This window comes from Recurvomyces mirabilis (genome assembly GCF_035927965.1).
Source record: "Recurvomyces mirabilis strain CCFEE 5264 chromosome Unknown scaffold_24, whole genome shotgun sequence".
In the NCBI taxonomy this organism is placed as follows: domain Eukaryota; kingdom Fungi; phylum Ascomycota; class Dothideomycetes; order Mycosphaerellales; family Teratosphaeriaceae; genus Recurvomyces; species Recurvomyces mirabilis.
In genome coordinates this window covers 32,558-57,191 of record NW_027041958.1, presented here as the reverse complement: position 1 = coordinate 57,191, position 24,634 = coordinate 32,558, and the positions used below count along the sequence as shown (strand labels likewise).

At 53.0% G+C, this 24,634-nt stretch overlaps 11 protein-coding genes across 11 annotated transcripts; 6 read left to right on the top strand and 5 right to left on the bottom strand.

The window, feature by feature from the left end:
* Nucleotides 1-499: 499 nt before the first annotated feature.
* On the bottom strand, nucleotides 500-2,476 carry LTS14_008138 (uncharacterized protein; the record flags this gene model as incomplete). Its single annotated transcript, XM_064840826.1, has 1 exon — nucleotides 500-2,476. The coding sequence occupies one exon, from the start codon at nucleotides 2,474-2,476 to the stop codon at nucleotides 500-502; it is 1,977 nt and encodes a 658-aa protein (XP_064691463.1).
* Nucleotides 2,477-3,012: 536 nt separating this feature from the next.
* On the top strand, nucleotides 3,013-3,901 carry LTS14_008137 (uncharacterized protein; the record flags this gene model as incomplete). Its single annotated transcript, XM_064840825.1, has 2 exons — nucleotides 3,013-3,489; nucleotides 3,572-3,901. 2 exons carry the CDS (start codon nucleotides 3,013-3,015, stop codon nucleotides 3,899-3,901), a joined length of 807 nt encoding a protein of 268 aa, XP_064691462.1.
* Nucleotides 3,902-4,382: 481 nt separating this feature from the next.
* On the top strand, nucleotides 4,383-6,831 carry LTS14_008136 (uncharacterized protein; the record flags this gene model as incomplete). The annotated part of the gene is made up of 3 exons (XM_064840824.1): nucleotides 4,383-5,686; nucleotides 5,752-5,844; nucleotides 5,922-6,831. The coding sequence occupies 3 exons, from the start codon at nucleotides 4,383-4,385 to the stop codon at nucleotides 6,829-6,831; spliced, it is 2,307 nt and encodes a 768-aa protein (XP_064691461.1).
* A 1,186-nt stretch (nucleotides 6,832-8,017) lies between these two features.
* On the top strand, nucleotides 8,018-9,112 carry LTS14_008135 (uncharacterized protein; the record flags this gene model as incomplete). The annotated part of the gene is made up of 5 exons (XM_064840823.1): nucleotides 8,018-8,278; nucleotides 8,338-8,619; nucleotides 8,682-8,837; nucleotides 8,888-8,927; nucleotides 8,988-9,112. The coding sequence occupies 5 exons, from the start codon at nucleotides 8,018-8,020 to the stop codon at nucleotides 9,110-9,112; spliced, it is 864 nt and encodes a 287-aa protein (XP_064691460.1).
* Nucleotides 9,113-9,275: 163 nt separating this feature from the next.
* cwf29 (RNA-binding protein Cwf29) lies at nucleotides 9,276-10,130 on the bottom strand (the record flags this gene model as incomplete). The annotated part of the gene is made up of 1 exon (XM_064840822.1): nucleotides 9,276-10,130. The coding sequence occupies one exon, from the start codon at nucleotides 10,128-10,130 to the stop codon at nucleotides 9,276-9,278; it is 855 nt and encodes a 284-aa protein (XP_064691459.1).
* Nucleotides 10,131-10,307: 177 nt separating this feature from the next.
* LTS14_008133 (uncharacterized protein) lies at nucleotides 10,308-12,242 on the top strand (the record flags this gene model as incomplete). The annotated part of the gene is made up of 4 exons (XM_064840821.1): nucleotides 10,308-10,684; nucleotides 10,741-10,958; nucleotides 11,110-11,333; nucleotides 11,385-12,242. 4 exons carry the CDS (start codon nucleotides 10,308-10,310, stop codon nucleotides 12,240-12,242), a joined length of 1,677 nt encoding a protein of 558 aa, XP_064691458.1.
* Nucleotides 12,243-13,496: 1,254 nt separating this feature from the next.
* LTS14_008132 (uncharacterized protein) lies at nucleotides 13,497-14,031 on the bottom strand (the record flags this gene model as incomplete). Its single annotated transcript, XM_064840820.1, has 2 exons — nucleotides 13,497-13,810; nucleotides 14,019-14,031. The coding sequence occupies 2 exons, from the start codon at nucleotides 14,029-14,031 to the stop codon at nucleotides 13,497-13,499; spliced, it is 327 nt and encodes a 108-aa protein (XP_064691457.1).
* A 68-nt stretch (nucleotides 14,032-14,099) lies between these two features.
* On the bottom strand, nucleotides 14,100-17,439 carry LTS14_008131 (uncharacterized protein; the record flags this gene model as incomplete). The annotated part of the gene is made up of 3 exons (XM_064840819.1): nucleotides 14,100-15,300; nucleotides 15,359-15,527; nucleotides 15,825-17,439. 3 exons carry the CDS (start codon nucleotides 17,437-17,439, stop codon nucleotides 14,100-14,102), a joined length of 2,985 nt encoding a protein of 994 aa, XP_064691456.1.
* A 1,252-nt stretch (nucleotides 17,440-18,691) lies between these two features.
* Nucleotides 18,692-20,798, top strand: URH1 (Uridine nucleosidase 1; the record flags this gene model as incomplete). Its single annotated transcript, XM_064840818.1, has 2 exons — nucleotides 18,692-18,772; nucleotides 19,089-20,798. The coding sequence occupies 2 exons, from the start codon at nucleotides 18,692-18,694 to the stop codon at nucleotides 20,796-20,798; spliced, it is 1,791 nt and encodes a 596-aa protein (XP_064691455.1).
* Nucleotides 20,799-21,103: 305 nt separating this feature from the next.
* Nucleotides 21,104-23,308, bottom strand: YKU80 (ATP-dependent DNA helicase yku80; the record flags this gene model as incomplete). The annotated part of the gene is made up of 1 exon (XM_064840817.1): nucleotides 21,104-23,308. One exon carries the CDS (start codon nucleotides 23,306-23,308, stop codon nucleotides 21,104-21,106), a length of 2,205 nt encoding a protein of 734 aa, XP_064691454.1.
* A 594-nt stretch (nucleotides 23,309-23,902) lies between these two features.
* LTS14_008128 (uncharacterized protein) lies at nucleotides 23,903-24,628 on the top strand (the record flags this gene model as incomplete). The annotated part of the gene is given in 2 exon segments (XM_064840816.1): nucleotides 23,903-24,048; nucleotides 24,067-24,628. The coding sequence occupies 2 exon segments, from the start codon at nucleotides 23,903-23,905 to the stop codon at nucleotides 24,626-24,628; spliced, it is 708 nt and encodes a 235-aa protein (XP_064691453.1).
* Between the last annotated feature and the right edge of the window lie 6 nt (nucleotides 24,629-24,634).

Below are 24,634 nucleotides of genomic sequence, written 5' to 3'. Positions count from 1 at the left end.
TGCTTGAAATTCTTTAGGACTTGACTATGTCTCGACTACAGACACGAGTCTGAGGTATGCTTGGTTATCACATCATGAATGACTCCAGACCGCACCCAGGGTGCGAGCAGGCAGAGAGCAGACTAAATGTTCTGCAAATTCGAGCTGTGCTCCATGGCCAACGGCAGCCGCAGCGGACTTCATCATGAGACCGGGTTATGGCACAGCTTCGCAGGCAGCTGACTTGTGCGATGAAAGCGACCGCAACATGCAGGCGGGCATCATTTATCGACTTGGAGGAGATCAATGACCGAGATGCTCATTCGGACTCGTCTGCGAACCATGAAGCTTGTGCTGGAAGGACATCTTCCTCTATAATGTGCATGAGCTGCATGAACACCAGCCAAGATCGTTTCGGTGCGCGAGTGGACGTCCAAGATCCTTATGCCGTGGAGACCTGGGTGCCCTCGCTCCGATGATCCACGGAATGGTGTCTGTGCTAGCAGGTAGACATATCGCTTCACGATTTAGTCTTCTTGACAGCCTTGTCGAGTGTGGCCTGGCTTCTCTCGCGCTTGTGACCTTTCGCAGCTGGACTCGGAGCATCAGAGCCTTCTTTCTTGACGCTCCTGCTCACCATCCCTCTCTTGGGCCTCGTCGGCACAGACTCTTCATGATGCTTCTCACCATCATCACCATCTTCAAAATCAATCATGCCGCCAGGTCCGCCTTGCTTGCCCTCAGTCAGCCCAGCACCATCATCCGCGAACAGTTCCTTCCAAGTCCCGTCGAGAACTTTCGGACTGTTACCGTACAGACGTTGCTGATAAGCATGCTTCATGCCCTGGAGACAGACCTCGCGCTGAGTGTTAAAGTCGAACATGGGTTTAGGATAAGCGGTCACGCCGTCGATTTCGGCCTCCAACCCATCGCCCTTTATCACAACCCCTGCTTTGCGCTGATCCGCTATTGGCGCTTTGTGCGGCTCATATATATACTTCTTCGGCATGTCTTTCAGCTCCGGAACATATTTTCTGATATAATCACCGTTATCGTCCCACTTCTTGCCAAACGCAACAGGACTGTAGCAGCGGTAGAACTGTGCGTAGAATGCTGTGCATGAAAGCCATTGCCAGTTTCCAATATTGCATGCTGCTTCGTGATCGACTAGCCATTCTTCGAAGACTTCGGCACCGCGCTCCCAGCTTATGTAGCAGCCTCCTCGTGTCAAGAAACACGCTACAGCATGACGAGCAAGGTGGTGAATCCAACCTTCGTGCTTGAGCTGTCGCATTATGGCGTCTATCCAAGGAAAGCCTGTCCTGCCTTCGCGCCATCGCACGAACTCTTGTTCCTTCGTCTCATCATCGACTTCGTACTCGCCAGTGATCAGGCCGGTCTTCGTGTCCACCTTACTGGGTAGATGCCAAGGTATGAAACGACAGTGGTCGTTGTTGTACGTCTGACCAAAGGACCAGCCTAGTGCTGCTTGCGCAGCGAAGTACATATCTCGAAACAGTAGTTGGCCTGTCAAGCTCGTTGGCGGCTCCGAGAAGGCCTTTTTGGCTTTGCGTCGTGCTTCTACGATCTCTTCGACGCGGTGATAGAAGTAGCGGCAGCTCAGAGCGCCGAAATGCAGGTACGGCGATGTGAGGAAGGTTGATTGCGGCTCGAACTGTGCTGGTGAAGTTTTGGGCTTTTCGAACGTGCCGGTGTAATCTTCATCTGCCAGAATCTTCTCAAGTCGTTCCAGAATGAGACTCTCGCCTCCTCGGATTGGTGACGTGGCAGGCTTCAACCCCATCTCCTCGAGCGTTGGGATGCTGAAGTCACCATTCGGTCCTGATATACCAGATGCGTACGACTTCTCTTCGTCCGTCCTAGCATTCCGGTTCATGTCCCGTCCTTCCTCTGGCTGCTGTTGCTGGATGTCCAGCTCGGTATCACCAGGATCTGGTAGGCTCTTCGGTGCTTCGATTGGCGGAGCGATATGGCCAACCTTGGCCCCTGCCGCTTGTAGCTGAGATATACTCATTGTCGGCTTCCCTCCATGGGCCTTGACAACCTCATCACTATCCCACAATGTCCGTCCTGACTTAGTGATGATCTGCACTCCCAGCTTCTCTGCTGCTACTATGACTTGCTGGTCCCTGTCCCTACCATACGCATCTGTGTCCTTCTCGAACACAAGATGGGTTATCTTCCATGCTTTGAGCAATTTCGGAAGTAATGTAACAGCTGGTTCTCGTAGCACGAACAGCTTGCTCTTCTTGTTGATCTTGGTGATGCTGGTTGATACATCGTTCATGCAATCGATCAAGAATTGCCATCTGTTGACGCCGACTCTGGAGGAGTAGACATAATGGCTGTCCCAGCACCAGATTGGATATAGCGCAGAGGGCTTAAGATCAAGAGCTGCTTTCAGTGCTGGCGAGTCGTGCAAGCGCAGATCGGTTCGGGACCAGTAGATTACTCGTGCTCCCGCCTTCGGTGCCATTCTGTACGTGCTAGATCAAAAGAGAGGGTTATCTGCTGGATGTAGGGTTCCAGAAACGTGATGGATGTACCCAAAGCTCCACGTGTGTTTGCTGAAGGTTGATTGGAGCGCATCATCTATGTAGATCTATGTTTCGATCTGGCCGTTGCCAGATCTGGGGAAGCACGTTCCTGAATGACGCTGTGGAATCAATGGCAGTTTGATCCATGAGCCTTCTTGCAAAGTAGATAACATTGTTTAGTATTCCATTTGGCGGCTCCAATCGAAAGTGAAACAATCGCATTCAAGGATGAGGTCTGTAGTATCGCCTCATGTCTCATAATCCCTAATGCCGAAATGACCACAGCAGCAATGCGTCCATCATTGTAAGAAACGGAATTGCTTCCGAATGCTCAATCAGCATGATCCCTCCTTGGTGAGGTTGGACCGAGGATTGCTGTATTTGATATCAGTCAATGCTTGCCGCAGTCAAGCGAAGAACTTGTCTGTCAACACTACAGAACTCAGGCAGGTATAGTCTCACGGTATCAGCAGGCATGGCACAATCGTCTTCGAAGAAGCAACGAACACATCCTCATTACGAGCTGCTCTACCATCCAGGCACGCCAGGTCGAGGTGAATTCATTCGTCTGGCTTTCGAAGCGGCTGGCGTTGCATACACAGACCTGGCAAACGAGCAGAGAGATGGCTACTCCACCGTCAGAGACATATGCATGAACAAAGGCATCGAAAGTGCTGATGGTAACCCGCCTGTCTTCTCGCCACCTGCTCTTCGCGTGCCAGGGGCTGAACCAAACAGTAGAGCGTTGGTTATTGCACAAACGCCGAATATCCTCTGGTATCTTGGTGAAAAGCTCGGTCTGGCTCCAGAGGACGAGGCTGGGAAGTATTACGTCCAGCAGCTGGCTCTGACTTCGCTGGACCTCAACAATGAGGTTCACGATACCCATCATCCTATCGCAGTTGCGAAGTATTACGAAGAACAGAGGGATGAGGCTCTGAAGAAAGCAGAGGTATGTGCCGGACGAACTGACTTATGAAGTAGTTTCTTTATCCCAGCCGTGTACCTGATCTCGATACTGATCAACGCTGCAGGATGTTCGTGAGAACCGTTTACCGAAATTCTTCTCATACTTCGACCGAGTACGCCAGCACAACGAGAAGGAAAGCAATGGTCAAGGCAAATATCTTGTCGGCTCATCCTTGACATATGCCGACACAACGATCTGGCAAGTTTTGGACGGCCTCTTCTTCGCTTTCCCGAAGGAGATGGAGGCTCGCAAGAAGGAATTCCCGGACTTGTTGGGTAAATTCTATGGGAGTGTGAAGGAGGAGAAAGGTTTGAAGGATTACCTGAGCAGTGAGAGGCGGTTGAAGTATTCGATGGGTGTGTTCAGATATTATTCGGAGCTGGATAGGCAGTGAAGAATATGATGTGCACCAATTGAGGCCACGGTGTTGGCAATCAATGTCGTGGTGAGATGCCCGCTCCTAAGGTATCATCGACCTCCGATGCAATCATCCACAGCGTGCTGCTCTCTCAAAAAAATCACATTCCTACCAGGCGTTCGTCTCTATGATTTCAACACCCTACATGATCGACTCGCAGGATCCGCTGCACAGTGTAAATTTGGTGGGTACATTGAAGCTCAAACCACCCGCGGGCCCAAGCTGCAGCCCTTGAATCCTCCAATGTCGGCTGCGCCACGACCCATGATACTGATAGAAGCAAGATCACCATAATGTCATGGCAAGACGAAGCCGTGGCCTTCAGTTGGTGTTCTTTAACACAGGACACTGCCTTACAGCGGTTCTGCGACAGGTAGGTATTATCTCTCACTTGAATCGCCGAGCGCGAGCATGATATTCTGAGTGCTCGCGTGGCCTTAAACATCATCTAGCGACCATGGAGGACGACAGTTTCCTGCGTCAACCACCCCCGAGATTCGAAGAAGCGACGAAGTCCACCTCAGTCAGAGACGAGAACCACGCCGCAGCTCAACAGTCGTCCACAACCACCTTAAAGCGTTCGACATACATCCTTTGGATTGTCGGAGCCTACGCGGTGCTATCTGTTGTCCCCTGGACAATCATTACCCTACTGACCATACGGCCTCTGACTGGCACTCGCTACGGCTATCTCAGCACTGCCTATCTGTTCTGGAGAAATGGCTTCCACAAGCCCGACTACGCCGCAAATGAAAAGTGGTACCAGGCCATGCGCGTCATACAGTCGATCGTGGCCGTTTTGACCCTACCGGTCACCTCCGCGGTCTGCTCGCAGGCCGCCGTGACCTTTTCACAGTTCGCTGCCAAGAGACCAGGTTTGACAATGCGTCAGCTTCTTGTGCTGGCTGATCGAGGTTGGACGGACCCGAAGACGTACTGGGCGCTCTTGACTCCATCTGGATTCAAACGTTGTGGTAGCTTCTTCCTGGGTCTCGCAATCGTGTTGAGTATTCTTGGCGGTATCATCCAGCCTATCCAGCAGGTCTTCCTCACGACGACTTCTATCAAGGTGCCTATTTACAGAGTCAAGCTGCAGAATATTGCTGATCTCACGGACTTCCTCAAATACGCCCCAGCGAACCCAAATAGACCGGATGATGGTTCTGTTGTGCTCATGACGCGAAGTGCGCTGGCTACGACAACAGGTACGGAGCCAATGACTCAGCTTTGGCAGTCCGGTGTTGTGTGTAATGCGGCCGACCTGGCAACCAACAGCAGTAGCTCAATTGCTGCTGGGCAATGGATACCACCACCCTCGGCTTGTGGGTACGGCGCGACTCTAGGCAACATCTCATCCCTTTCGGATCCTTTCTTCTCTCAGCTTCCGTCAACGACAACCACAGGTGTGATAACACAGTTCGCTCCTCGCTTCAATTCTTCTTCGACATATGAAGTGATCTCTAGCACAGATTATCCCGCTAATTGCTCAGAGATGGGTGCATACTCGATCAAATATAGCAACAATATTTCTGATACTGTAAACCCATGGGCGATCGAAGCTTGCTTGCCTGGAGTTGTGACACAAACACCCTGGACGTCGACACATCTTCGACAAGACTTCGCGGAAGTTCTATACCTGAATGTCAGCAGAGCGGACGCCGGAGCTACACTTGAACCAAACGGATCGCTGTACCGAATCACCATGAAGACGACTGCTGGTTATTTTGAATTGCCAAACTACATGAATGATGGCCATCCAGGGTACATTCCTCCTCGTAGAGCAAGTCGACGCCTTGAGTGCAGCCATAATAGCTGACCACGAACAGAGCACTACTCGTAGACGATCCAAACAACCACTGTGACTACTCTTGCGAGAGACAAGGTCTGAACCTGTTCGAAGGCGACAGAAACGAGATTTTGTGAGTACCACGACCTGCAAGTTCTAATGAATTTCCGACTTGACAAACTCACCATGACCCATACTGACCACGAGCAGTGACCCGCACATACCGAATGCGGATCTATACAAGCGTGCGGCGGACGATGATCTTGACACCAATCGCGCCGCTGTCATTCGGACGACGAACAAGGGACCACTGCTGACCGTCGCCATGGCGCTTTTCGGCGAAGGCTCTTTCATCGACGAACGGACTTCGTACCCGGAAACATTCATCGAGAGCAACAACAGCTCTCTCCCAGATGGCATTTGCGTGGACTACGCACCCCTACAGTTCCTCCAGCAGGTGACATATGGTTACTCGGACTGGACCCAAGGTCACCGCTGTATTGTCAACAACGCCACCAAATCCCAAGTTGATCTAGACGCTGGCATAAGTCTCTGGCTCCGCACTTTCCAGGTTACAGATGTTCCGACCATGGAAAATGCTTTTGATGCCGCCGCATTCCTCGCTACAAAGGCTTGGCTGGAGAATCAGATCCCAAATTCAGGCAGGACGCTATCAGTGAGCATAGATTTGGGCGTCGACACCCAAGTGCCGGCCATCTCTGTTGCCGGCATCGTCTTCATTTCCACCCTCCTGGCAATTTTCCTGCTGTCGTTGCTCGCTATGGCCGTTTACTCGTCCATGCACGTCAGGTGGACGAGCCAGCTTGACGCTTTCGCTATGATGCGCGTGGGTGCTGCAGTAGGCAGTCATGTACCGCTCATGGTCGGCCGGAAGCAGAATCAGATCGCTGTGCTTGATCGACTACCGGCATGGATTGGTGATGAGCAAGTCGACCACGATCGCGGATCGTTGGGTATTGGTGCTCGTGGAGCACTACAGAAAGATCGGAAGTATTATTGCTACGAGGGTGATCATGAGAAGTCGTTATCCCGTGGCAATTGGGTCGAGGATGAAGATGGAGTTATGTTTCTGCCGATGGATGAGCTACCGCACAAGTAGGCCAGCCTTTGGTACAGCTTCTTACCTTCATTGTCACCCACCACACTAATACGGCATGCCGTCTAAGGCTTATCGCCCATTCCAGCATCACGAAACGCCTCGTCGGGCTGTGCCGTCGACTTCACCTTCTGAAGCAGGTTGAAGGCAGCTGTTGACCTGATCAGGCCGGTTTCAAAAGGGTCTTCGTACATCGATGGACTTGACCTGGTCCCGCCCTGTGTGTCTGCTCGTTCATTGCTGCCACTTGTCGTCTTTGCATCAAGCTGACTCGTCCTAGTGATCGGCTGCTGGCGGTCCCGCTGTGCTTCTTCTGATCTGAACAGCCTTGAGAACCATGACGGTTTGCTTCGAGGCTTGGCATCTTCCACATCGTTCGTCCTACTTTAGCTTGACCGGTGCCTGATATGCGCCGAATGTCCAGTCAGCAAGCTATGGAGGCTTGGTTTTTGTTAGATATATGAGACTGTTTTGTGTCACGCGTGCTTCAACAATGCTTATCAGGAAAGGATACGTCTTCCAGCTCATATAGATCAGCCTGCATACAGTGAGGCAGTGCACCTGCCGTGGATGCCTTGAAATGCTGCCTCATCATCTCGCTTAGTACAGCCCGCATCACACCACCGAGACAGGTCTCAAGGGCATCTAAGCCTTGGCGCCCTGTGTGCTGCTGGATGCGACGTACGACCGCTTGTCATGACAGCTCGTTTCGCTCAACTCATCCAACCTCAGATGCGAGTATGTACCTCGTACCTATGCCATGGCCATGCAAACCCCACATTTCCGCTCCTCGACTCCAACTTGCACTTCCCCAGACTCCACGATTGGCCATACCAAAAACCCGGCAGATGATATGTCGACGCCGTAGCGTCTGACAACCATGTCGCGTGGCGTGACAGTGCACGATGCCACTGGTCTCCAATGTTCAAGGCAGAGTAGAGCGAAGGGGCATGTTGTCTAGATGCAGTCACACGCGAGGCCGCCACAGTGCGGGCAAGCTCACGGCAGATATGCATGTACTATATCGCTTTGCCGCGCGATCGAGTCAAATGGGTGGTGAGAGCTGTGAGAGGTGTCTGTATATAGATGGAGGACTGGCTGCACCTCTTGAGCTTCGTCCATTGATAGCGGACCTCCTACGTGCTCGCTCAATCGCCTTTGTCTGTCTGCTACGACCACCGATCCTACAATGTCGTCCACGACCTCCACACACCGCAAGGCCCTCCCCGATCACAACGGTACCGACATCCATGCTATCGACTCCGCAGCGCACGATGAATTGCGTCTCCATCCCACGCAAACAGGCATGACCATCTCACCCGAGCTCTTCGAGAAACTCTACCTCACACCTAAAACACCCCATTCCGGCGATGCCATCAAACGTTTTGCAAATCCCACCCCCATGGGATTCGTAGGATTCGTGATAAGCACCTTCACCTTCGCCATGGTGGTGAGTATCATCAGCTATACGAAGCAAAAAGCACATTCTGTAGTAACCAAGGCTTCCAGAACATGGGGTGGGGCGGCGCGGACGGGCTTGCAGGAGTAGCCGGGATATTCTTCTTCGTTGGTCCGGTCCTGCTTATTCTGGCAACGATCTTCGAGTGGATCATGGGCAATTTCTTCCCCATGATGGTTCAGTCGCTGTTCTCCGTCTTCTGGCTCAGCTTCGGCCTGTTGCAACTCCCTAGCCTTGGTCTAGCGGCGGCGTATTCGACCACTGGCAATGCGGCCGAGGGAGCCGCGAGCAAAGGATATAATGCTACGATAGGTCTGTATCTGATTGTGTGGGTACGTGTCGCATTCTTGAAGCCTGCAGTCTCTGAATATGTGCTGATTGGCTTCTTCGCCAGGGCTTCGCACTCTTCACTTTCTGGATCTTTACGCTCAAGACGAATGTCATCTTCGCAGTCATCTTCGGTACAGTGACGATGGCTGCGTGGATCTTGGCTGGTGCGTACTTCAAAGTCGCAGCGGGTGAATATGTGATGGCTGGTCATCTGCAGAAGGTTCGTAGACATTTGCGATCGACTTCGTGGTTGAGGGCTAACGATTGTAGGCTGGCGGAGCAATACTGTTTATCACGGCCGCCTTCGGTTGTAGGATCTCCCATGATGATCATGATTTGGGCCATAAAGTAGTACTGACCAGTTTTGTAGGGTACATGACGTTCGTGATCATGAGCTATGAGCTTCGTATGCCCTTCAACCTCCCCGTCGGCGACCTGTCTCACTTCTGGCCGAGGACGGACGTGCCCATTGGAGATGTCGAGAAGCAGGCGTAAACATCGGGTTTCGGGACGATGCGGGCTCTTGAGATAGACCCAAGCCGAGCGTGATGCACGTAATAGGGCGAGCGATGGTACATGTGACTTGTCGAACAAAGTGTAAGCGGGAGCAGCCCGTCATATTCTCAAGTATATCGTGACTTTTCAGACCGTGCTGGTTTCAGTCACGACCTCTGCCATCTCTTTCGTCTCGCTCATGCCGTGCACGATGTCTTCGGCGATCGTCCTCGTCGAATCGAGGCGACTCAGATCGTTCTCTTCTTGGATCGCGATGCCGGGAGTCCTTCTCATTGCCACCATCCTTGTCACGTCGTGGTCTATGCCTACTCCGCTCGCCATCCTCGTCGTCTTGATTCCGCCGCGATCGATGGTGGTGCTTGTGCTTATGCTCTCTCCCACTCCGTCTGTCCTTCTCCTTCCTCTTCACAACAGCCTTCAAAGCCTCGTCAACCTCCTTCTGCTTCTCCTTGACCAGATACGCTTTCATGGGATCATCATCGTCCATCTCCCTCTTCAGCTTCGCAAGCTCAACCTCTTCCTTGATCACTGGCCTCTCCTGTTCACTCTCACTAACACTTTCCGTCCTTCTCCTCTTCCTCCTCCCGTCACCCTCGCGATCCGTGACATCTGCTTCGTCGTCCTGCTCATCGCCAATGCCCTCGATCTCACCTTCCTTCTTCGTGTACCGCGTATGATCAACACTGATCACCCTGCCCATTACTCCTGCACCACTCAAATTGTCCACAGCCAGATCGCAGCTTCGTTGGTCTTCGTACTTCAGGAAGCAGAAGCCGCGACTCTTGCCTGTTTCCTTGTCGCGGACCAAGTTGATGTGCACCGGGTTTCCATATTGATTGAAGATTGTTAAGACGTCGCCCTCGGATAATTCAAAGGGCAGGCCGCCGATGTAGATGTAGGCTGTGTCGCGGTAGTCTGTGTGCCAGGATGCGTTGGGCTGGACGACTTTCTCGAGTTCCAGATCGTTTAGGCGCTGAACTTGCCGTACAGACTGCATTGTGGTGTATGCCTGGAGGACACATGCAGAAGCGGAAGAGTGTGTTCAGTTGCGATCACATGCAAGCGCTATTTCGACATGACTCGCGCTCCCCTTCTCGAATCTCGACTTTCGAAGCTCGCGCCGAACCCACACCCTCCTTTTCACCATCACACTGTGACCTCGATCATCGCCATCATGTCGTGGAGAAGCAACGTCGGCCAGACCGGCGCCAACACCATCCCGCTCGGCAATCGTCGTCGCTTTGGCGGTGAGGATGATGGCGACTTCGACTCGGCGCCTCCTCCACCACCCGCCCCTTCTGACAACAAGCGCGGTCGCAGTCCTGAGCGGCGCGAGCCTGAGCTCAACCCCGACGGCACTAAGAAGCGTCGCAAGCGTAACAGATGGGGCGAGGCGTCGGAGAACAAGGCGGCCGGGTTGATGAACCTTCCCACGGCCATCACCGCGCCCATGACTGCTGAGCAGCTGGATGCCTATGTCACACATTTGCGTGTCGAGGAGATTAGCCAAAAGCTGCGCATCAACGATGTCGTGCCTGCTGATGGCGATCGGTGCGTACCATCCCCATCTACCGCCACCTTCACGCTCTCACTAACATACTACCCAGCTCCCCCTCCCCACCGCCGCAGTACGACAACTTCGGTAGACGTGTCAACACCCGCGAGTACCGCTACCGCAAGAAGCTGGAGGAGGAACGTCATAAGCTTATCGAAAAGGCGATGAAGATCATCCCGAGCTACCATCCACCATCAGACTACCGCAGGCCTACCAAGACTCAGGAGAAGGTCTATGTGCCAGTCAATGACTATCCAGAAATCAACTTCAGTACGCATACTAACCCACTAACTCCCTTCCCTTACATACATATACTACACACTCTGTTCATGGCGATCAAAAGTCATTCTAACCTTCCCACAACTAACACGTTCGCACTTACCTGAATAAACACTAACACATAGCTTTTCTCTACTAACAGTCGGCCTACTGATTGGACCGCGTGGCAATACGCTCAAGACCATGGAGAAAGAATCCGGTGCCAAGATCGCCATCCGAGGCAAAGGCTCCGTCAAGGAAGGCAAAGGCAAATCCGATGCCGCTCACGCCAGCAACCAGGACGAAGATTTGCATTGCTTGATCATGGCCGAGACTGAAGACAAGGTCAACAAGGCCAAGAAGCTTATCCACAACGTCATCGAAACTGTAGGTGTTCCTGCTTTACACACAACGAAGAAGTATGCTAACGTAAGTCAGGCCGCCTCTATCCCAGAAGGTCAGAACGAACTCAAGCGTAATCAGCTCCGAGAGCTCGCTGCACTCAATGGCACGCTCCGTGACGACGAGAACCAAGCCTGCCAGAACTGTGGCGAGATCGGCCACCGCAAGTACGACTGCCCACAGGCTCGTAATTTCACCGCCAGCATCATCTGCCGTGTCTGTGGCAACGCTGGACACATGGCCCGCGACTGTCCTGATCGTGCTCGCGGCGCAGACTTCCGCAACTTGCCTCCTCGACGTGCCGTTGGTGCTGGTCCCGAGGATGATTACGACAAGTTGATGAACGAGCTTGCTGGTGGCACTTCGGGCGACCCTTCCAAACAGATTGGATGGCAGGAAGGTGGTGCTGGTGGTGCTCCCGTCAATGGAGGTGGCGAAGCTGTGGCGCCGTGGAAGCAGCAGCAGCCCGCAGGTGGTCCAGCTCCGTGGCAGCGCCAGCCACCTACCGGTGGTCCTGCTCCTTGGGCTCGTGGTGGCCAAGACAACGGCAATGGTGGTGGCTATGGCGGCGGCTATGGCGGCGGCGGCGGCGGCTACAATGATCGTCAGCCCACTGGCGGTCCTGCTCCATGGCAGCAACGCCAACAGTCCGGCGGCGCGGCTCCCTGGGCTCGCGGTGGACAAGATAACGGCGGGTACGGCGGCCAACAGGATTTGAACGGTGGAGGATATGGTGGAGGTGGCTATGGCAATGGAGGCGGATACAATGGTGGTTATCAAGCTGGTGGAGCTGCTCCATGGCAGACAAATGCTCCGCCGCCTCCTCCGCCTGGCGATGTCCCGCCTCCACCTCCTCCAGGTGATGTGCCCCCACCGCCACCACCGCCTGCTTAGATCAAGCGGAGCGAATGAGTGCTTCGAGCTGGGTCGTTCGAATAATCACTTGCACCAACGGCATGACCAGCCACCACAGCTTGACGGATTTTTTCTGGCACTGTCACCAGCAACGGTTGAGGGGGGTAAAGAGATTGGCCAAAGCGGATGTTGAGATGCTTTCGACGAGGGTACACGATGCTGCTGCTTGGTGCTTACTGACATGCTTTTGCTTGCTTTATTTCGTGATTGTTGTAATCAGATTTTGCTGATGCCTCTTTAGTATTATTTAACTTGTCTCACGCGTCGCATTCTCCCGGTGCAAAGATGCATGCCAACGTTCCGACGAGCGTCTCAGCGTGAGGCAATACCGTCTGATTATGATAAGTAGTTTTGTTTCGCCTTTATACGTGACGCACGTATCTATAGTCATGTCCCCAATGGGCGTTGTGCTCAACCATTCTCACCAATGCAACGAATTTTGACGCTTGAGAAAGATGCCTAGCCCGACAGTGTGGTTTGTGAACTCCCGTGGTCTTCCTTCACTAGCGACTTGGCTGGACACAGTTCAACAAGGGGTACACACATCTCGTGGTCGTCTACTCTACTAGCCAGCTCAAGCATCGCACTCTCTCTCTTCACTGGTGAACAGACACGTGCTTCGGCATTCTTTCGTATAAATCCTCATTCTGTTCCATCACGGCGTGCACTTCTTTTCCTCTCGCGTAGTCGACAAGCTTGCCCACCTGTGGGCCATAGTAGAGTAGAGCGCCACAACATGTCGTCGCCAGGTACACGATAAAAACCGCGAAGGCGGATCCCCTGCCCACAACTCCTGGCAGACTAGACACATAGAGGAGGCCGAAGTAAATCCCGAACCCAGTGAGGAGGGCGAGGAGAGCGAGACTGAGCAACTGACTCGGCGCGGTGAGCATGAGTGCCGCGCTGAACGACGGTCGGTAGTTTAGCGTTACCAGATCTCGAAATTCCTGGAATGACTCCCTCAACATCGCCGCCCCCCGAGTATCAAGCATGCTGTTCGTGGGGCGAAGGACCTAGTCACCTCGTTCCAGATCTACTTTCAAGCCCATGATAGTCGTGGCATCAGGACCGACTTTGGAACTACGACGTCTTATCACCCAGGCTTGAACTTCGCCGGCGCTTTGTAGTCGACTCATCGTCCCCTGTAGTACGCACGCGAAGTACACCGATAACGAAGCCGATGCTAGGCTTACTACGAAAGCGGCTTGCGTGGTCCAGTGTAGTCGTGCAAGGTCAGGGAGCGACAGGGCTATCAGAGCTATTCGGGCAATGATGGGCGCTGGCTACCCCGATCATGGCTAAGGTGGGACTGTAGGAGTCCTTGAAGGCCTTGGCTTGCTGGAGACCGCGGTCGGGCTCGAGAACGTAGTGTCGGACTCTGGCGATGACGCTGCGGGCGCCGGGAGCAAGGTGGTTCAGGATGGCCGTGAGGTCTGTGCCGTAATCTTCGTGGTCTGCGATGATGTGTTCGGAAATGATGGTGAATAGTAGTCGGAAGGCTCCGAGTTCGTGCTCTTCGGAGTGTATGTCCGACATCTCAAACGCAACTAGGGAGGTTGTGCATCCGTGTCCATGTGCTTAATAACGGCTCTATGCTGTAAGCATGTATTTGCACGAAGTTACGGTCATACAGCACGAGGGGTCCGCACTATCGACTTCGCAGGTGAGGGTTGATAAGGAAAGATCGAAAAGAGTTGAAAGTGTGCAACGATATCCGCGGTGTGATCTCAGCAACAGCCTTGCACAGCCACTTACGCCGTTCTGCCATAGATCACGCAGGCAGAAAGCTGGGCATTGGACATGAGGAGGTAAAGATCTAATAGGATAAGGTCATAATCACTGGCCACCTCTCTCTGCAGGCTTTGCACCGAGTACCCAGCCTAACCCGGCGGCCAAGCCTCCTTCGACCGTGTCAGCAATCATATCCCTCTTACGCACCCTCTGCTGTCCTCCCTCGTTGCTGCCCAAACTGTCCACACTACTCTCCAGACCTTTCTGCCCTTCACTCAAATCACTCAACACCCTCTCCAGTGTCTGCGCAGCTGGCGCAGCTGCACCAGCTGAAAGCGGGAAAGCATTCCTACTGAATGCCCTCGCCGCACTACGCGTAAGGTCGAACATACTCATCGGTGCACCACGCTCGGCTGTGTTCGCTGCTCCGCCGGCTCCGAGTCGTCCCATCTCTCGGCGTCTCTGGTTGAGAATCATTTCTGGTTGATCGCCGGTCAATGTGAAGTTGCCTGGTAGTGCGCTCAAGCTTCCGCGCTTATCGGCACGGTCATCGAAGTCTTCTTCTGCTTGTTGCTGAGACTTCTGAAAAGTTGTGGTTTCTTCTTCGCAGCGACGCCAAACGGCTAGGATGTCCGTCAGTTGTGCGGTTGGCGCCAGCAGCAAAGCCAGAGACAACAGTTCTGTGCGCTGCTCTAGACGACGCAATGTCGGAGGAGTGGATGTGGTAGGGCGATAGCGACCAGCGAGGAAAGCGGCACGCCACGATATGTCATCCTCTGCCTGCTTGTGCCTTCGAGCTCGAGAGCTTGCAGTAGAGCTGCTCCGGGCATGCTTTTTGGCTGCTTCGGCTTGGCTTGGTGCAGTGAGGTCCGCACCAGAAGGAGTGAGTCTGTTAACAATGTATGAGTATGCAGTCTCGAAGTCGTCTTCACGCAGTGCTGCTTCGACGGCCATGAAAGTAACTCTCCTCTCCGCCTCTTTTCTGATCTTCTGGAGATCACCTGCTCGCATCTCAGTCGAGTCGGCAGCATTTGCATTTGCATTTGATTGCGGTAGGCCAGATGAGACAAGGTTCTTCCCTATCTCAACGAGATCGTCCAGCTTCGTATAGCTGCGTGGATTCTGCTCCAGAACTTTGTCGATTAAGGTTACAGGATCGGAGCTGACTCGTATGCTGACAGGCTTGAATGGCACACCATGTTGTAATGTGAGCGAATAGAAAGATAATGCATGCGTGGAGGCGATCAATGAGGTGGCTTGGCGAAGACGAGTACTGTTCGGGAAGAATGACTTGAAAGTATCAATCCTGCATGTGTTGTCAGTTATAAGACATAGCAGAGTCGATTCTGGTACTGTTATCTCACGTCTCACTGGCTCTTCTCACACCACCTCTTGTCTTATTGCCGTTGCTCGCCCCATCGTAAGACTCCATTGCCTTAGCCAGTATGACCGTCTCAATCATCTCACGACTTAGTGATGTCGACTCGCCGGAAGGCCCATCAGCTAGATACAGCTTCTTCACCATTTCGTGGCCTAGAACAAGGAAGATCACTTGTTAGCGAGACTGTGCGCGCCCACTCGCTCGAGATCGCTTTGGTCTGCAACGAACGGGAAACTCAAGTCGTCTTTCTCCATGCCACCAAAGGCGTCGGTATTCTGGGTGGGGTCTACATCGTCCACTGGAGGGTACGAGAATAAGGAGAGTAAGCGAGATGTCCTACAATGGGCAATCCGTCAAGGTAGACAGAAGAGACGATTGTGGCGAATAGTCGAAAGAAACCAGCTGGCAGTTGTCGTATGTGCATTAGACAACAAAACAATCTCACTTACATCCGGTCTCTGTGAACACTTTCAGCATCTCCTCCTCGAACACCTTTCGCTTCACCCTGCCGAGCACTCCCGCACCTTCTTCGGCATTCTCGTCATCGCTTTCTATGCCCCAATTCCAGAGCCACATCAACTTCTCACGATCAGCCGTCCATTGCGCTTCGTCGCGTTTACCGCCATTTCGGGTCGCTAGACCCTTCAGGATCTTCTGGAGCAAAGCAAGTTGTTCTTCATGGGTATCGTAGAATTGGATCCTGGCCACTTTGACAATTGCAATAGGGTAGCCGAGACCATCGAACTGGTATGCGCTATATACTAACATTTGCAAGAGCATGTATGTCTCCATGCGAGGTGTTGTGAGTGGATGCTCAGGCGTAAGAAGGCTGGCTGGTGCAAGCTCGTTGGTGTCGCTGGACTTTTCCAGTCTGGTCGCATGGCGCTCGACCTTGGGTAATGAATCAACAGATGATGCTAAATCAGGCGGAGGAATGAAGTCCAGTAATTCTGCTAGACGTGCTAGTATGCCGTGTGCGCCACGGATAGTGTCCTTCGAATCCTCTTGGGAGGCATAGCACGTCGCGAATGCGGCCTGAGCATATTGAGATTCGAGTTTGCGCAAGAGCTCGTCGTCCATGTAGTCTCGTCCACCTTGACTGAGGCCACCAAAGTCTACATCAGACGGACCGTCCCAATCTTCAATACAATGGGCGACAAGGATGAAGTTCTGGTTGGATGCTTTGCGCACCATCCACTTGTACATGTACTCCCAATCATGTCCTGTCTTGTCCTCGGCAGAGACACCAGACAGTGATATCTTACGGACACGCTGAGCGAGGTCCTTGTCAGTATCTTCGTCCCCGCCACCACTGTTGTGGCGCGAATGGCCCAGCTTGCGCCTTTTGCGCTCTGTGTGTCCATACATCCACGGTCCCACCAAGGACTTGACGTCACGTCCGATTGTGGTGTTGCTGTGAGAAGTCATGGGCACTTGGCCATCTTTCCGCTCGCCCTTCTGCAAGAGCACATCGATGCCTGTTGGCCCTTCCAGTTCCGAGAACTCCTTGAGCCCGATTTGGGGCGTGTCGCTTTCATTTCCATAATACTCCACCTCGAGCCTTACGATTGGGAGAACCACGCTGATGTACCATGTCTTCAAATACTCATTCCTAGGCAAGAATGGCTCGATGAGTGGCGGAATATAGCTGAGCAATCCGGTCTCGAGGTCGATTCGGTACGCACGATGACATAGGAATCGTGTGAGCAGGTCATTCGGCGCATGTGGTGGGAACGTAGGCGAACTCGTATCCAACAGTTTCAACTTCTTGACCTGCTTTTGTGCCTGCTCTTCTGGAATATCCTGCACCGGAGTGATATCCAGCTCGATCTCCTCCCGCTGTATGTCCAGGTACAGTCTCGTTCCAACCTCCTCGACATATTTGACATATTCCTTGGGGTCCAGGCTCTCGGGTAGGTAGGTCAAGATAATTCGTAGAATGAGCTCTGGGTCTAGTACATCGGATCGAGTGGGTGTGAAGGAGTGCAGTGCTTTGACATTGGCCGCCGATGCAAAGTGTACTGCCAGCAAGATACATTTCGCCTTCGAAAGTTCCTTCGCCATCTTCTCATGAATCTTGAGGTTATCGTAGACTCATTCGAATGAATACTGTTGAAGCAGGAACTATCAAAACTTGGCCTTGTCCACGAGAAGCGCCGCAGCTACAAAAGCGCGGAAGGATACCGCGGACTCGGGCAGATGACCCGAGGAAACGCACAATTGTTCTTGAGAGCACAACATCAACAATTGGGACTCGTGCTCTAGACAGGGACAGGATCAAATCTCATCGAACTGATCTATGCCCAGATGGAATTTTGGGATAGCACGACATGCACGAGACCTGAAGTGTACCGTACGTGATGTTCTTGATGCTGTTCGCAGCGGCGACCTCATATGTCAGTCACCTGCCGCAAGCAAGAATCGTACTGTTGTTGATCACGAGCACGACCGGCCTTGCTAAACTCCACGACCTGGACGCTACCTTGGCACAGATCTGACCTGTCCCGACGATCAACTTCGTCAGCCTTGGTTGACATACCTGATACCTGCGGTATGCCCTTTGACGTAAGCGATGGTCTGGTCCTGGGAGGGAACAGAAGACCCACATAACACTGTGACGGAGTCGTAATCCGTACAGTCCTTGCGGTTGCCTCTCAAAACTTTCTCACCCGAGGATCGTTCTTTAGCAAAAGCAGAGAGTCAGTGATGCGCGATCCGACCAGCTATGCGGATTGGATACAAGGACATGTATGGCCAAAGACAGCCGTACTGCTGGTTGCGTGGTACATCCGAACCTCCACCCGCTACCCTCAACGTTGTTGCTGTTAGGTCTGGTTTTGACCCGGTCGATTGCAGTCGAATGCGACTGGTTGGCAGTACAATGTACGGACCATAACCAACGAGGCCGTGGCATTGAAGTCGCGTCACCTCTCGAGCGGGTATTAGTGATGGCCTCCTATAAGCTTGTGAACGTGTCTATTACTATCCGCATGTGGCGACTGTTGAAAGTGTCTGCGTTGGTTTCAGTCATATAGTACAATAACAGCCTGGTCTGCAGTGTAGACTCATATAGCCGCTGAAGCTTTTTGCAGATCTTATATATAGTTGTTGTGGAGGAGGTGATTCTCGGCCTGTTGCACCGCGACCGAAGCCCGCATAAGCTGCCACTGAGTCGCATCACAAAGGATGATGCTATTACCGTGACCCATGGGTGTTGCTGACTGCTTGTCTTGCATACCGGTCCGATGCGCAAGCAGCACTCCGACGCAATGTTGGTCGGATTTGTATCGTCCCAATGCATGTTATGCCCCCAATCATGCTAGTCGCTTCTTTACAGAGCGAAGGGAGCGTCATTCGGGGCGACGGGCGTCGTGGACGCTCGGACCAGCACATACAAGTGAGGCACATGAGCAATACTTGAAACCTTGATGAAATACCTGAGCCTTCTATCAACTTCAAGCATTTAAAGCCGCAAGCGACTTGAAAAGACATACTGACACTTGACGCAAAAGCGAGAAAGCGTAGCGAAGTCCGCTGCCAACCACCAGAAGGTCGCCTGCTTCAGCGCGGGCCCCTCAAGCTCGGTGGCAACCAGAAAAGTCTTGGGGCATTTGCCCTGCCTTACTCTGTGCAGCTTACTGCTCTGTATAAGAGGTACAGACCCGTCGCCTCGAGACCCATTCGACGAAGCTATCGTTGCTAATATGCTACAGGACCACATCTACTTTCCAATGATCAGAGGGAGGACAAGCTCGTCGGAGCCCAGGACGCCCATCTGGCTAGATTGTGACACTGGTCATGACGATGCTTTTGCTATACTACTGGCCGCAAGATCGCCGAATGTGAAGTTGCTCGGGATCAGTACTGTATATGGAAATGCACCTCTCGAGAGCACGACCTACAACACCCGAGCTATACTAAAGGCGATCGGCCGAGAGGATGTCCCAGTATATGCTGGCGCATCGAGACCTTTACGACGAGACGCTGCTCATGCCGCTGACATTCATGGCGAGAGTGGACTCGATGGCACATACTGTCTACCACAGCCAACAGTACTTGCGCACGAACAAGGGGCTCTGGACGCCATCAACGCAGTTCTCACTGCCCAGCCAGCAGGGACTGCCTGGCTCGTCGCTACTGGGACTCTGACGAATATGGCCATGCTCTTCGAAAGACACCCAGCCCTCACCAGCCATATCGCAGGCCTCAGCATTATGGGAGGAGCGATCGGTGGAGACTTCACGGACGCACCCACTGGTGCTGTACTCGGTGAAGGCGAACGGTTCGGAAACTGGACGCCAAACGCAGAGTTCAATATCTATTGCGATCCAGAAGCTGGCCATGCTATCTTCTCCCAAGCAAAGCTAGCAGCCAAAACAGTGCTGATTCCATTGGATGTCACCCATCAATTCCTTGCCACTTCGACCGTGAGGATGGGCCTGTTATTCGGTGCAGCACAGAGTATATCTCCAGAGCGCACCATCGCCGACGTGTCCCCTCACCGACGATTGTTCTTCGAGATCGCCACATTCTTCGCCAAGACGTATGCGGACATTTTCGGATTCAAGCTTGGCCCTCCCGTACACGATCCTTTAGCCGTGGTTGCTGCATTTCGGCCAGATCTGTTTGTCTACAACGATAGCAAAGATCCATCCGCCAGCCAAGCGGAGAGATTCCATGTGCAAGTGGTCACAGAGGGAGAACGTGGAAATACATCCGAGATCCGCAGCGAGCCTTCTCAGTGCGGCCGCACAGTCGTTACACCAGCAGCACCTGGACAGCCGGGCGTCACCATCCCACGTGGTTTGGACAGCCAGTCAATTTGGGTTCTGATCGAAGGCTGTCTGAGCCGCACCGACCATGCGCTCGGCTCGTCAGAGACTCCCAGCACAGCAGCCCACAGGAAAACACAAGACCCCCTTGACGGACAAGCAGATTTCGCGTCCCTTGTTGGAAACTCCGGCGAAACGACATTGTCACAAGTCGAGGTCATGGCGGGAATACCGGATATCAGGGTGACTGCGAAAAATCCAGAGAACCTGAAGACGAACAAGATCTCCAGCCTCAATATCCAGCCGATGGAGATGGCGAACCCAGAGGCCAAGCGGCCGGCGGTCAGTCTACCGCAGCATGCTGCTACGCCTTTGCAAGTTGTGCCAGGTCAGCAAGAAGCACACGAACGTAACGGTGACTCGTGGCAACTACAGAACGTAGTATCTGGGTCTACATCACCTTGGCCACTGGACCTAGAACTGAAACCTGTCTCTACGTCCATGACAGCGGGACGGGAATTGGACCTGAGTGGGTATGCGCAGCAGCTGACGGAAATGATGCTCGCATCGCAGACCTCTCTGGGTGAGGCGAGGAGGATGGAGGAGAGGAGAGGTAGACAGGACGTCTTTGACATGTCTGCCAAGGCGTAGAGTCGCAGGATCATGGATAGATCATGGCCGAGGCCGGGCGCGAATCCGCCGACTCAGGCAAAGGCGCCACGGAAGATTGATCGTGCGAAAGGCTTTGACGTACGGAAAATGCAGCGTTTACTTGAAGACCACGGAGCGAGAGACAGCTTGTAGAGAGCAAAGGTGGACACCTCGCAGATGGGAGTTTGGGCTCTATTAGCGCTTGCGATACTCCCCAGCATTTCACATGGCCGTTTACAAGGTCATTATATTAGTATGTCAATCACAGCTCGTCTCACGTCATGAGTCCTGCTCCTGGCGCCATTTCATCTACCGACAAGCAGGAACTTCCTCGCCTCCTCCTCACTCACACTCCCAGGCACCCCTTCACTCACAATCAACCCAAGCCGGTTGACACGGACCTTATACCACAACTCCTGTCTGCCCTCACCCAACTCCTCTGTCTCCAAAAGCTTCACCTTCAGCTCCCGCAGGAAGTCATGATACAAGCTTAGATCCTCGAATTCGTTCACCTCCTCTCTCAGCACCCGTAGACATTCCACCACCTCTTCGTAATTGGCACTACCCACGGAATGCCGTATCTTGTCGAGGATAACCTTATGCATCTGCTTACAAGCGTCACCTATTGTCTCGTCAAAGTCTGTACCCTCAGACGCCGCATCTGCTATTCGTTGTCTGAATTCCGGAATAGCGTTCCGCGGGTCGATCTTCTGTCCGGACCGCTTCAGCTTGGGATCTTGTGCTAGCAGAGCACCCACGTCTAGATCAGAGAGCGGTTTTGGCGCATCTTTCTTGCCACTTCCGTAGCGTTTGCCTCGGGCTTTGGGAGGGACTTTCTTTACGTTGGCTGCTTCTTTCAAGCACTCGATTGCTGGCTGTGCCTTTTCTACGAGTTCTGCAGGAGGATGCGAGAAGCGTGTCAGAATCTCGTAAGGTGGTGGCGGTTCGGAGTCGGGGAAGACTGCACGGTGTTTGATTACCTGGTGAAGGCGGTGCAGCATGGGAGAGTATGTCTCGTCCATGGGCATGCACTCCGTGTCGTGACCTTTGTCATCTTTGCTGAACGTTGAGAGATCCATGTTATCGACGTAGTCGCTCATGGCGTCCAGTAATTCGTCTGAGGGGAGGTTTCGATGGACACTGAGCTCTTTGCCGGAGACTGTGATCACTTTGTCCAATGGTGGGAACTTGTAGCTCCGCATGTCTTCTGTAAAAGGCAGCTCTATATCGTAGAGGCATTCGAACTCTGGCTCTATGTTGGGCGCTAGAAGTACGATCCGTGGTTCGCGATTCTCCTTTGGTACTATCCGGGCCACAGCATAGGATTCCAGTTCGTACAGGGATTGGATGAAGGAGGAAAGAGCCATACATGCTTTGTCATTGCTTCGCTGCGCGATAATAATGCTGCCGCGGTTGCAGTCCAGGTAGCGTTCATACTGATTTTTGTCCACGAACCCGATAATATCGAAGCCTGGTGTGGTCTCGTACATTGTAACGTTGCGATCTGATTCCGAGATGTGCACTGCTGTGCGTCCGTATTCGTAGCCCTTCGATAACTCGTCTCGATCCACGTCTTGCTTTCCACCCGGCGCTTCCGGGTCTTCAATCTGGTAGGTCATTGCGTTCTTGACGGCTGTCAAGCCATCTGCACTTGGAACTCCTTCACCATCTTTCACAATAGTGGCCTGACTTGCACCCATGTCTCCCTGTCTGACAACAAACTTACTCGCCGATGGAGCAGCCGCGATCATGGTCTTGGGATACCTCTCTACATCTATCGATAGCGCTGTATCGTACTGAGTGGGATCTCCTAGTGTCAGCAGACCCCGATAATTAGGCACAGGCTTAACACTCTTCACTCTCGGAGTGCCCAATTCATCCACAGCTTGTACCAACGTGCCAAAGGTGCCCTCACAGTCTTCGCACAACTGCTTTAACACAGCTTCGTTCTCTGCTTTGGTCGGATCTTTGCTCTCCTCCTTGAATCCATATTCGGCGTCGTCGAAGTCAACTCCGAGAACAACGAGCTGAATACTGTCTTCTTTCAGCTTCGCCACGATATCCCCTAGTCCGTCGGCCTGCATCGGTCCTCGTACATCAGTGACCAGCACGATCTTCCGCTCGTACTTTAGCTTCTTGCACTCGTTGACGATCATCTGGATCGCAACCACGATCGCCGAAATTGCATCGCCGCCCTCCATGTTGCCTTTTGAGACCACGAGGTCATCTCGCAGGCGTCTAACATCCGGCATCAGTACTTGGCCGATCTCTCGGAAGACTGTTATATGTGCATAGTCGTCATCGCTGTCCAAGATATTCTTGGTTCCGCTTGTCCTAAGGCCGAGCACACCAGCCATGGCAGTCTTCCTTCCGGTGGCGACAGTGGCTGTTATGCGATCCCAGATGTACTCCAGGGACCAGTCCAGATTAGTCTTCGAACGGCCATGGCTGGTTTCGCCCGTGGAAGGGCCGAGATCTACTATGTATACTGTTGCTTCTTTGGAAGCCATGCTGAGTGGTAGCTTGCCAGAACAGAACGCTGGGCAGAAAGCGACCGCTTTCCTACATCAGGTTGTCATGAATGGTTATTGATTGATTCGTGGCGAAAGTGCTGATGTTGGGGCTCAGGCAACAGTCGCGTTGGAGGACGCGATCAGGCGTCAAGCTTCAGCCACAGTCCGTCAGCGCCACAGTTTATTTACCTCACGCTCACAGTATTCGCCCTCAACCCCAACTTAGCATCAATCCCAAAGCATGGTCTGCCTCTGCCGTCAATACCGGACCATATCGACGGAACGTGAAGACTTCGTACGTCCGGAGCGTAATCTACAAGCAGATCGAAAAGAAGAGACAAGCAATGTCTCTTGCTCGACCTGAAGACGAGAAGTGTCTCCCTACTCACACACCGTAATAGAAGCAGTGGAGCACCGGTCTAGCATATTGAGAGGAGAATCTGTACATGTGGTATTGTAGCCCTTTGTTTCTCGTGTCGGTAGCAGTTTGTTGTCACACGAGCAAGGGGTGTCTTGATCCCTTGCTTCGGTACTTTGGTTATGAACTAGACCTCTTCTACTTTCTGATCGAAAGGTTTCATACACATCACGATGCAAGCGCACCTAATGCCTCCAGTCGAACGGCTTCGGATCTTCTGCACTATCTCGTCTGCTTACACTGCTCGACCACGCACGTCATTCGTACTCCAACGGAATGGATTCAAGCCAGAACGGACGAGAGCTGTCGTTCAGCGAGCGTACGCCACCTCTTGCAGACAACTGTCGGGACACAGTGTACTGCGATACGATCCCCATCGCCAGATCGACTATCGTGGCACCGATCCTCTGAGCCTGAAGGATGCTACTGAGGCAAGTCAAAGCTCTGTTGAGACAGCAACATTGACTGGTCCTCGCCTCGATCAGACAAGCCATACCCAAGACGACAAGCTGAAGGTGGATTCCGAAGTTAATGGACGAGAAGGAGAAGGGGAGAAAGCCGACGAAGATGCCAAGGATCATAAGAGCTTAGCAGCAGCAGCAGCCAAACTGATAGAAGTCTTGCATATGCACCTCGTTTTGACCACAGTGCTCGGCGTGATTGTTTTAGCCTTTACCATACACGCCACTTACCAATGGGCTGAGGCCGCAAGCAGGGTGAAAAGCATGCATCTACTTGTCGAAGGGTTACAGGATAAGGAGTTTGAGGCAGAGAAGCGCAAGCTGTTGCGGACGAGGGAGGCAAAGCTGATCGAAAGGGAAATCGAGCAGATCAAGTGGGAAACAACATGTTCCGCTGCAGATTTGCGATCGCCGCCGGAGATAGCTGCAATTCGGTAGTCTTCG